This window comes from Enhydra lutris, unplaced genomic scaffold (assembly GCF_002288905.1).
Source record: "Enhydra lutris kenyoni isolate GAN:26980312 unplaced genomic scaffold, ASM228890v2 scaffoldscaffold38, whole genome shotgun sequence".
NCBI lineage: Eukaryota > Metazoa > Chordata > Mammalia > Carnivora > Mustelidae > Enhydra > Enhydra lutris.
The window spans coordinates 19,914,497-19,924,616 of NW_019154122.1; the positions used below are offsets into that span (position 1 = coordinate 19,914,497).

At 63.5% G+C, this 10,120-nt stretch overlaps 2 protein-coding genes across 6 annotated transcripts in view; one reads left to right on the plus strand and one right to left on the minus strand.

Moving 5' to 3' along the window:
- The first annotated feature begins 376 nt into the window (after positions 1 to 376).
- On the plus strand, positions 377 to 3,366 carry LOC111154563 (PPARGC1 and ESRR induced regulator, muscle 1). The gene is made up of 3 exons (XM_022514211.1): positions 377 to 2,378; positions 2,893 to 3,018; positions 3,275 to 3,366. The coding sequence occupies exons 1-3, from the start codon at positions 377 to 379 to the stop codon at positions 3,364 to 3,366; spliced, it is 2,220 nt and encodes a 739-aa protein (XP_022369919.1).
- A 988-nt stretch (positions 3,367 to 4,354) lies between these two features.
- LOC111154750 (pleckstrin homology domain containing N1) overlaps positions 4,355 to 10,120 on the minus strand; it is an 8,248-nt gene continuing 2,482 nt past the window's right edge. Inside the window, exons 3-16 of one of the 5 annotated variants that reach the window (XM_022514638.1) lie at positions 9,224 to 9,370; positions 9,050 to 9,130; positions 8,854 to 8,926; positions 8,396 to 8,523; positions 8,183 to 8,278; positions 7,817 to 7,897; positions 6,952 to 7,027; positions 6,689 to 6,828; positions 6,402 to 6,551; positions 6,068 to 6,208; positions 5,765 to 5,905; positions 5,396 to 5,605; positions 5,068 to 5,116; positions 4,355 to 4,983 (exon numbers count right to left, since the gene is read on the minus strand). In XM_022514638.1, the coding sequence (XP_022370346.1) occupies positions 4,868 to 4,983; positions 5,068 to 5,116; positions 5,396 to 5,605; positions 5,765 to 5,905; positions 6,068 to 6,208; positions 6,402 to 6,551; positions 6,689 to 6,828; positions 6,952 to 7,027; positions 7,817 to 7,897; positions 8,183 to 8,278; positions 8,396 to 8,523; positions 8,854 to 8,926; positions 9,050 to 9,130; positions 9,224 to 9,370 (1,629 nt within the window). In that variant the 3' untranslated portion in view covers positions 4,355 to 4,867. Of the gene's footprint in view, positions 4,987 to 5,067; positions 5,117 to 5,368; positions 5,606 to 5,764; positions 5,906 to 6,067; positions 6,209 to 6,401; positions 6,552 to 6,688; positions 6,829 to 6,951; positions 7,028 to 7,816; positions 7,898 to 8,182; positions 8,315 to 8,395; positions 8,524 to 8,853; positions 8,927 to 9,049; positions 9,131 to 9,223; positions 9,371 to 10,120 lie in introns of all 5 variants that reach the window. The other 4 variants (XM_022514637.1, XM_022514636.1, XM_022514635.1 and 1 more) reach the window with 4 other exon arrangements.

The window sequence follows — 10,120 nt, forward strand, 5'->3', positions numbered from 1 at the left end:
TGAAGAAAGCCACTTCTGGGGACAAAAATTCAAACGTGAGGAATGCTATTAGTGCACTTGGCTAATCTGAGTCGTGTTTGATTCTGGGAACGTAGCACTGGCGCGTCACAAGGTTATCATTTGGGTTGGCTGGGAAATCGGGAGAGTGGGAGTTACAGGTTTTCTAACTTGGAGAAGGGGCCGTTTCTGACAGCCGCTCAGCTCCCTCAGGCTTCTCCTTTGGTTTTCTTTCAGGAAGCAGATGGGGTGCTGGCCCCCGAGCCAAGGAGGCAGGGGGCGCCGCAGCGAGCGTCCGGCGGCCGGTGCCCGGGACCTGGGCCCGCAAGGACCCCGCCCGGCCTCCAGCTCTGCCACCCGGCGCCTCTGCTGACCTGAAATGGAAAACTTCCAGTACAGCATCCAGCTGAGTGACCAGGACTGGGCTGAGTTTTCGGCCACGACGGAAGAGTGTGGTCTCCTGCAGGCCGGCCTGGCCTCAGGGGATGAGCTCTTGTCCAGTGACATTGACCAAGGGGACAGCAGTGGCAGCAGCCCTCCGGGGCCTCCACCCCTTCTCGAGGGGCGGCCGGCTTCTGGGGGGAGGGGCTGGCCCGGCTTCAAGGAGGAGGACGAGGCAGCTCCCCGGCCGCCGGTCAGCAGGTCTTGGCATGAGCCTGTCTTGGCCCCGGGGCCCAATCAGCAGACGCCCAGCACGTCCGCACGGTCAGAAGCTCTGCTGTCCCTCAGATCTGATGCCACCCCCCAAGGCCAGAGCTTGTCGGTTCGAGGGCCGGTGTCTCCCCGAGGCGAGATGCAGAGGCTTCTGCAGGGGCCTGCCCCTCAGGGCCCTGCCCCTAGTGCCCCCGGTGAGCCTTCCCAGAACTCTGAGCCTCCTGGCGGCACCCCGGCTCCCCAGAGGCCCCCCGGCAGCCCCGGAGCCCCGGCACGCGGCCCTAGCCGGAAGAAGAGGCGCGCCGCTGGGGCCGAGGGGGGCGGGTGCCTGAGCACCCCCGGCCCGGCTCCCCCCCAGCAGGGTTCCCCGCTGCCTGCCGAGGTCAGGCCCAAGGAGCGCCTTGGCCTGGCTGTGTCCGGGGGGCAGGGTCTCCTGGCTGGGGCAGCGGAGCAGACCGCAGGAACTGGGCAGGGAGAACGGGGTCTGGAGTCTGCAGGAACCCTTGCACAGGTGACCTGGCAAGGAGCAGCTCCGGATCTGCCGACACCTGTCCCTGCGACTGTGCAAGGTGCAGACCTCCTGAGAATGGCCCCGGGAGCTGAGCTCCACACCACGTCCACACCTGCCCGGGCCGCTTGTCCAGATATTTCAATGGCTGAGTCAGATGTGCCTCTGTCTACACCTGCCTCCAAGCTTCAGCCTGACATGCCTCTGTCTACACTTGCCTCCAAGTCTAGACTGGACATGGACCTGCCTGTGCTGGACCCAGTGGTCAAGCAGGAGGTGGATTCGTCCACACCTGCTCCGCCGCCTCACCTTGTGTCCAAGGCCCAGCCTGACGTGGGCGTGTCAGCAGCTGTTCCCGCTTCCGGGGCCGGGCCTGACGTGGTGAAGGTGGAGATTGGCCTAGTGGCCACGCCGCAATTGAGCCCTCTTGGGTCTCCAGGAGGACACCGGGAGAAGCCCAGAGAGGAGCCCTCAGCAGGTGCCCCTGGACATCACTCAGGGGAGCCCCCACCAGGCCGGGTCCAAACCCCCAGGAAGAAGAAAGTGCGCTTTTCCATGGCTGTGCCCAGCCCTGAGGGGCCAGGCTCAGGAGAGACCTCAGGATCCCCGTCGCCAGCCACAGCCCGGCCCTCATCCCCCAGGACAGCCACGGGGGGCCGAGGGGGGACTGGAGGCTGGGACGCCATGGCAGTTGGGCCCCGGTCTCCGCAGCCTCGGATCCTCAAACACCTGCCTCCCCCTTCCCCCTCCGCTTCGGTGGGGCCCAGGCCCGGGAGCAGCTTTGCAGTGACCCTCCCAGAGGCCTATGAATTCTTCTTCTGTGACACTATCGAGGAGGAGGATGAAGGTGCTGAGGAGGCGGCAGAAGCCGACCAGGCCCTGTGTGAAGCACGGTGGCCAGACGTGTGTGAATTCTTCTTCCAGGACCACGGAGCCCAGAGGCCGGGGCATGGGGGGAGCCACCCTGTGTCCCAGCCCCCACGAGCTGAGGCTGTACGGGCCGCTCCACCTGGAGACCCTGTGCCCATCTCCATCCCCGAGGCCTACGAACACTTCCTTGGGGAGGACTCCCCGGGAGGCACGCCTGAGCTGGCCGCCCTGCTCCCGGTGCAGGCCACAGAGCCCCCCAGCTTGGCGCCCTGGGGCGTGGGGCCTGGCACCCCACCAGAGCCCGGCCCAACCACAGCAGAGCAGCTCAGTCTGGCCGTCAGACAAGCAGGTGCGTGTCGTGTGGGCCCCATGGGCTGTCCAGGCCTGGGGACATACTGTCCAGGGAGTCCAGCCAGGAGGGCCACTGGGGAGGGGCAGGCTAGGACCCCGAGTCATGAGCCGGCAGGGGGTGCTTGGGGATGATCTGGGAAGGTCGGACTAGCTCCTGGCCGTCGCAGGACGTCGGCCGGGTGGGGCAGACTAGGCCAGACACGGCAGCTGCTCAGGGATCTGTGTCTGCACGGACCATCACTCTGTGTCTGGGCCCCGACGACGGCAATGCCCTGCCCCCAGCCTCTAGCACGGCGGATGCTGGGATGGCACAGGCCTTGCCGCCGGGTTAGGCTGTCAGTAGACTTCATGTCACACTCCCCTCGGAAGGTACGTCACAAACCAGGAAGCGGCTCCCCAGAGGCAACCCGCTCAGGCCAGCTTGACTCAACTATGCCACATGCCGCTCTGTGTCTTGGGACGGAGGTGTCTGAGGGGGCAGCCCGAACACAGAGCGTGCTTCTCTCTCCTAGGGGGGCTCCGAGATCCTCTCAGCTCTTTGACCCTCAGCCAGAATGACATGTGCCTCGTGTTTGTGGCCTTTGCCACCTGGGCTGTGAGAACATCAGACCTGCACACCCCAGATGCCTGGAAAACAGGTTTGGGGGCCCTGGGGGAGGAGCGGGCTGGTGCCCGGGAGGACCAGTGCCATCTGGTCTCACTTGCTGGGCCGGCGGGGTGAGGGGTGCGTGGCGAAGCCTAGGTTCCTCCCGTGACCTTGCTCCTCTCACGGCTGACCCACCCCTCGCCCCGCTGGCCTCCTCTTGCCCTCTGAGGACCAGGCCATGCGGGTAGCAGGTGGTGACCAGGCCGGAATGGAGCCAGCACTTAGGAGGCTCTGTGTTTCCCTCACAGTCTTGCTGGCCAACATCGGCACCGTCTCTGCCATCCACTACTTCCGCCGGCAGGTGAGGAAGGGACGCCGCAGCCGCAGCCCCAGCTCTTAGAACCCAGGCTTGGTCCAGGAAGACACAGGACAGAGAAATGGCCACGGGCACTGAGGACAAGGTGCTGCCCTCAGGTCTTGCCCTTTGACCCTGTGTTCTACGGCATCTAGGAAGGAGCCAGTGTTCTTGGTCCTGCTCCCTTGGATTCCACCCAAGTTCTAACCACTGGCTAAGGCCAAGTCAATGCTTCACACCTGGGAGGAGGGAGATTCCGGAAGGCTGGGTGGGTAGGTGCTGAGCAAGGAGCTGGTTAGTAAGGTGACCAGATAAGCTCATAAAAACATAGGGTGCCAGTGAAACTTGAATTTCAGACACGCAGTATTTGATGCTTTGCACTGTTATGTGTGGTTTATCTGAAATCCAATTTAACTGGGTGTCCTGTATTTTACTGGGTTATCTAGTCAGCAGGGAGAGGCAGGGTAAGGCATTGGGAACTTGAAGGTGTTGGAGCAGCAGCCCCAGCTGGAAACCTGGGAAGGGGCAAGAGTGAGGAGACTAGATGACCTTCGGGTTGGAGGGGGGTGTCCCAGGGACACTCTGCCCTGTTGACAAGTAGGGTGAGGAAGGGAAAGCCTCTGAGGCCTCTGTGACCCCTAAGCCCCAGGCTGCCTTGGCTCCTGCCCAAGACAGCGAGCAGGTCCCTGCAGGGGCGGGTCGGACGGTGGCTCCAGCAGCCCCTGCAGGGTGGGGGTCTGTAGGGCAGAAGCTGGAGCCCCTCCTCTGGGGAACCTTGGATGAAGTGCAGAGGCACAATACGGTGGCGTCGGATAAAGGGATCAGACATTTGGGATTGTCCTAAGGCTTTGAGGCGTCGGAGATGGGGCAGGAAGGTGGGTGGGAGGCTGGTTGTGGCAGAGCCGTGGAGCCCACAGGGCTGGGTGCACAGGGTCCCCAGGATGGGGGACTCCTGACTGCTGAGCGGAAGACGCATGGACACACAGCACAAATAAAACCTTCTCTTTCTTTCTTATTTAGTCTCTTGTCAGTTTCTCCTGACCTGCCCCAGCCCACTGACACTTGCCCAGAACGCCCTCTACCTCTACTTGTCGTGTCTCGGACTTTGCTGACCTCCTACCGTCACGCCCTCTGACCTCACGTGCGCTGACCCTCACTAACCTGACGTTCTCAGCCCTCTGACCTTCCCACCTGCTGCTCCTCCCACTGGCAGGTAAAGCCTGCGCCCAGTGGCCTTCCTCATTGCTTCCCTGGAGGAAGGGCTGCTGCTGGGTCTCCTGCGAGGCCTGCTCTGATCTGTGGTCCAGCCACGTCGCCAGGCCGTCTTCAGGACGAGGCCCCCCTCCTGGCCCCTCCAGAGCCCAGGGAAGTTTGGGAGCTCTCTTCAGCCTGCTGGGATCAGACATGGACTCAGCACTGGGTGGGGTTCAGGGGTCGGATGCCGGTCAGCCTGTGGCCCTACAAAGAATGCCCCAGGCTGTGCCGTAGTCCCCATGGCAGAGCCCATGCTGGCAGGTGGTCCTGAGAACCAGCCACCCAGAAGCCATCAGATCCACTGGATGAGCCCCCCCCAAGCCTCAGCTCCTCCTCGGGGCCACCGCTTGTGGGAGGGAGAGGAAGTGTTGTCCCGGATGTTGTCATAGCTCTTGGGGGGACGACCACCTGCTGGGGAGGACAGAGATGCCAGTGCCTTTAGGAAGCCACACCCAGAGCTCCCCTCAGAGAGAGACAAGGGCCCTCACTCACCTGAGGGAGGTGGCAGGGGGTCGGGCGAGACTTCCTGCACAGGGGAGACCTGGGGATCACAACCACAAGTCTGAGAGCTGAGCCCTGGGGGAGGGGGCTTGGAGAGCAGCCCACCCATCTGCCAGATCTGAGCCCTCCCTTTTCTGTTAGGTGGCGTAGCTTCCCTTCCTGCCACCACCCCCTACCCCTGCCGCTTCCTGTCTTTGGTCTCAGCTTGCCCTATCTTCCTGCTTCCATTTCTCCTGCTCCCCCAGGGCCCCAGACCCCCACACTGTTTCCACCCCTCCACAGGACCCCCTACCTGGCAGGGGTGAGTGCTGCTGCTCACATGCTGAGGGGACTCTGGAGGGAGTGGCCCCTGGCCCTTGATGGAGCCTCGGTGCCGCTGAGAGGCTCTGGGCTGCAGGGCTCCCTTCTTGGAGAGCAAGTGGGGACCGGAGAGTCCAGAGCTGGGGCCCGAGACAGGCACAGACACAGGGACCGAGGGGAACGGGCTCGAGGACTCAGGTCCAAGTGAACTCTGTGCTGCGCTGAGGAACTGCCAGGGAAGGGGCGGGGACCTGAGGCCCTGGACCAGGACCTCCGTGGAGGGATCCCGGCCCTCTGAGCCCCTTGGCCCCTTGGCCACTCAACATGGCCTGAGCAGACCTCAGGCTGTGGATACATCTAGCCTTTCTGTCATCCACAGGGAACTGACCTCATCCAGGCCCTGGACATCTGTGATCTTGTGATAGGAGGTAGCAGGTGGTGTGTAGGGATCGGCATAGAGTGGGGAGTGTGCGGTCTTCAGAGAGTGGTCTGGGGCCTCAGGGTTGTCCTCTAGGCTCTGCCTGCTCAGCTGTAGGCAAGAAGATACAGGTTTCTTGGAGCTGGAGGTGGCCTGAGCCCTCCCTTCTCTGTGCAAGGCCTCTAGGTGGCTCCAGGACCATCTAGGCCTAAGAGATGGAGGCCAGGGAGGTGGAGGGTGGGAGGGAGAACTGGGTCAGTGTGCTGGGCCCACCTTGGTCAGGTCCAAGTACAGCGAGGTGGCCAGGCTGGGCTCCTTGCTCCGGGCCTCACTCCTGGGTGACCGACTACTGCTGCTCCGTCTCAGCTCGGCCCTCTGCCTGCGGGTGCTGGTGCGGCCAGGGTCGGCCTGGTCCTGCAGGGACCAAAGACCTTCCAGAAGGTTCCCAAGGGCCCTCACCCACTCAGTCCTCTGAGGCTGCACAAAGTTCCCTCCAGGTCCTGCCTGGGGTGGAGTGCCATGGGGACCCATGTTCTCCCACACAAACTGTCCTCACGGCCTCCTGTGCTTGTCTTCTGCTTATCCCTCCTCACCTCCTGATACTCACAGGCACAGGCTGGGCAGGGCAGCCTGTGGTGGACGGCACTGACGACTCAGGGAGAGAGTGGCTGGTGTGGGTGGAGGGGGGCGCAGGGCACCCTGAGTCCCAGCTGGTTCGTCCGTCTGAGGAGAGGGAGCCTCGGCCGCCACCCATGACCTGGCCAGCAGGAGGCAGGGAGTGAGGAGGTGAGACAGAGAACAGGACCCCTCTCCCTAACCACCCACGCCCTAGACCTACGCTTCAGCCCAGAACGTGAGACGTGGGGGCAGCATCTCCTCCTGTGGACCCCTCACCTGTGTGGACCCCCACAGCCCCGGGAGGCCAGCTGGCGGGGGGCCTCCAGCCCGGGGCGAGATGGTCTGCAGACAGAGCAGCCAGTGGCTGTAGTCCTCATAGCTGGCACACAGCACACGAATGGTGTTGATGAGCGGGCCTGACACACAGACTCCGTGAGGGGTGCTGGCCAGCAGAGAGCCAGGCCCCTGCAAGGCCCCGGCGAGGAGCTGGGGCACCCAGCAGGCTCCTGCCCTCCCTCCTGGGCCAGGCCTCTGCCCACCTTCAATCAGGAAAGAACGGATCCGCTTCTCCTTCTCCTCCAGGTTGATGTGGATGGTACTGAGGGGCAGCTCCCCCTGGGGGGCAGTGACGGAAGATGGGGCCGGAGCCTGGGGGGTGAACTCTGGGCCTCTGCCTGGGCCCATACTTCTGTCTCACCCTGCAGAGCTGGCCTGGGCCCTCAGATGGTTAGGCAGAGGTCAGGACAGGGCTGAGCCGCATCCCTGAGGGAGGTCTGCACTCCCTGACTGGCGTGAGGGATCTCTGTGCCCCTGGACTCTGGGTGGGGCTTCACTGGCCAGTGGCAGGCACAGACAGATGCCTCTGGGGACTGGTTCCCTGGGTCACCTACTAAGACTGGGGGTAGGTTGGGGGGGATCATGGGGAAGACCCCTGCATTTTCCTCAGTGACTGAGGGCCATGATCACCCCCAGAGCGGAAGCTAACTGTGGTGCACACAACAGACGCACCCCAGCCCCAGAGCACCGTCCTATACACGCATGCACACACGTGCCCCCAGACCCTAGGAAAGTGGCCACTCAGAGGTATAGGCCCCCTCAGGCATACTGGGGCCTGGCACAAGAGTGTCTCCCTGGAGTGGTTCTGCCTCATGCACCGGCCCCAGGCGATGGTCCTGCTGCTGGTGGCCAACATTCCAGGGTGATAAGGGGTGCTCGGGCAGGGACGCCTCCTTGGCCACACCACCGCTGAGACCAGACTGACCAGGGCAGCAGGCCGAGTGGGTGGGGCCAGCACACTCTGTCCCAACAGGCCCCGAAATACAGGTTCCTCCTGAGCTGCTGCCCTCTCCCACCCCCACACACAGGGTGTCTCCCGGGGCGCGTCCTCATTCGGGAGGGACCCACCTTAAAGCAAAGCCCATCTGCTTCTTCGGAGAAGATAGCCAGGGATGTCGGGTACAGAACCAGGAGCCGGTCCCATTGCTCCTGTGAGGAGGTCAGAGGGAGGAGTGGGGGCAGGACCTGTATGTGCGAGGCCCTGGCCCCACTTGCCTCCTGAACCCCTCCCTCATCTCCTCCCCCCACCCTCTCTCCTCACCCCTCCCCATCTGTGCACCCTCCCCCATCTCTTCTCACCCACCCTGTGCCTCCATGTCCTCAGCCCTGTGTCCCTATGATCTCACCCCACTCCCATCTCCTCACCCCTCCATCTCCTCTCACCCCTCGGCCCCCACCTCCTCCCACCCCTGAGCACCGCCCCCCACCACATACCTGTGAAGGCAGATGCTGCAGCTTGACCCTCGAGGCGCAGACGGCACTGCCCACCGTTCGATGTCCAGATGCTGCCCGGAGCCGGATCAGCCTGCGCTGCAGAGTCCAGGGCAGCTCATCCTCGGGGGGGCCCTGGTGAAGGGGGGTCAGGGGCAGCAGAGGGCATGGGCACAGAGGGGAGAGGAAAGCGGCCTGGGGGTCCCCAGCACTGACCTGCAGGGGTGCTGAGTGGCAGAGCTGTGGCCCTTGCACGAGGGCTATCTGCTTTTCCAGGTGGTACAGCCAGTGACCCAGCTCAGCCTGGCTGGGGCACAGCACATGAAGAGGAGCAGGCAGCGGGCCTGGGGGTAGAGGTGGGGCGTGGGCTGGGCCAGCAGCCCATAGGAAAGGCCTGATCCAAGGGTTCCCTGGGCACCACAGGGCCTGGGACAGGAGAAGCCTGTGGCACCATCCCGGACCACTGGCCTCCAACAGGCTCTGGAGGTCCCCTGCCCACTGTCCTGCACCCCAGCTTGGCAAACGCTTATGTGCCCACTGGAGGAAAAGCCAGGATCCCCCCGTGGGCTCGGGGTCCCTCCAGGTTCGGAAGCTCAGCCAGAGCTCAAGATCACTGAGCAGCCCCAGCTAGAGGCCCCTCCTGGGGGCCAGGTCCACTCATGCCCCCCACACACCTGTGATCTGGAAGGCGTGCTCTCTGGACCCCTCAAGCGGGCAGACGCTCAGTTCCATCAGCGGTAACAGCCCCTGCCAGAGCACATGGAGGGACGGGAGGGCTCGGGGACCCCTAGTGGACATGGATACCCACCTCCCAAGAGGCTGCTCTCTCCCTCTACCGCTGGCCTCCCCCCTTTGCCTATTTCCCCTCACCTGGAAGGTGAGTCCTTTGGAACCATGGGCCTGGAAGTAGAGGTAGGAGGGGAATAGCTCCAGATAGCAGTCGCTGATGTCCTAGGGGAGAGCAGGGCTGCTGGTCTGAGGGGCTGGGAGACAGGCCCCAGGCTGGTACCCGAGCACCCCCCACTCGGCCCGGCCTGGCCCCACCTGGCTGTGTTGGAATCGTAGCTGGACCTTGGCGTAGTACACAACCTTGCCCAGATCCCTCACGGGCACCCTCCGCCGCCCCTTCTTGAACACACTCAGGAACGGCTGCTCTAGGTTTTCTGGCTGGATCTCCAGGCCCTGGAGGTCCTGTGGGGAGCAGAGCTCAGGGGAGGGGGCCTGACCTGGGGCCAGCTGCCCCACCCATGCCCACGCCCGTGGGTACCTGATACCAAGGCGAGGAACACACACACACCACCACTCATAGGTACAGAAGCCCGACGCACGCTCACGGCCTCTTAGTATGGAACTAGGGGCAACAAACATGCGTGACATCACGTGGTCTGGTGGAGAGACCGTGAGGCCTGAGCTCCGTGGACATATGACCCCGATTTCTGGTATTTCCTAACCTGTGCACCTTCGTCTTGATTATGCGGCCTCCCCAGACTGGCCGTGTCTGAGAGAGCCGATGCGCAAACCCCCTCTGGGCCTCCAGGGTCAGCTCCAAGTGTTTACTACCTGGCTCCGGGGAGGGGTTCTGCATAAACACTCCCACCACGGCCACTGCAAGCTAGCAGCATGTCAGTTAACAGGCAGCTGGGAAGAGAGGCGCCCCACCAGCCCTTGCGCGTGTGTGCTGACCGCGTCTGGTATTTCCTAACCTGTGCACCTTCGTCTTGATTATGCGGCCTCCCCAGACTGGCCGTGTCTGAGAGAGCCGATGCGCAAACCCCCTCTGGGCCTCCAGGGTCAGCTCCAAGTGTTTACTACCTGGCTCCGGGGAGGGGTTCTGCATAAACACTCCCACCACGGCCACTGCAAGCTAGCAGCATGTCAGTTAACAGGCAGCTGGGAAGAGAGGCGCCCCACCAGCCCTTGCGCGTGTGTGCTGACCGCGTC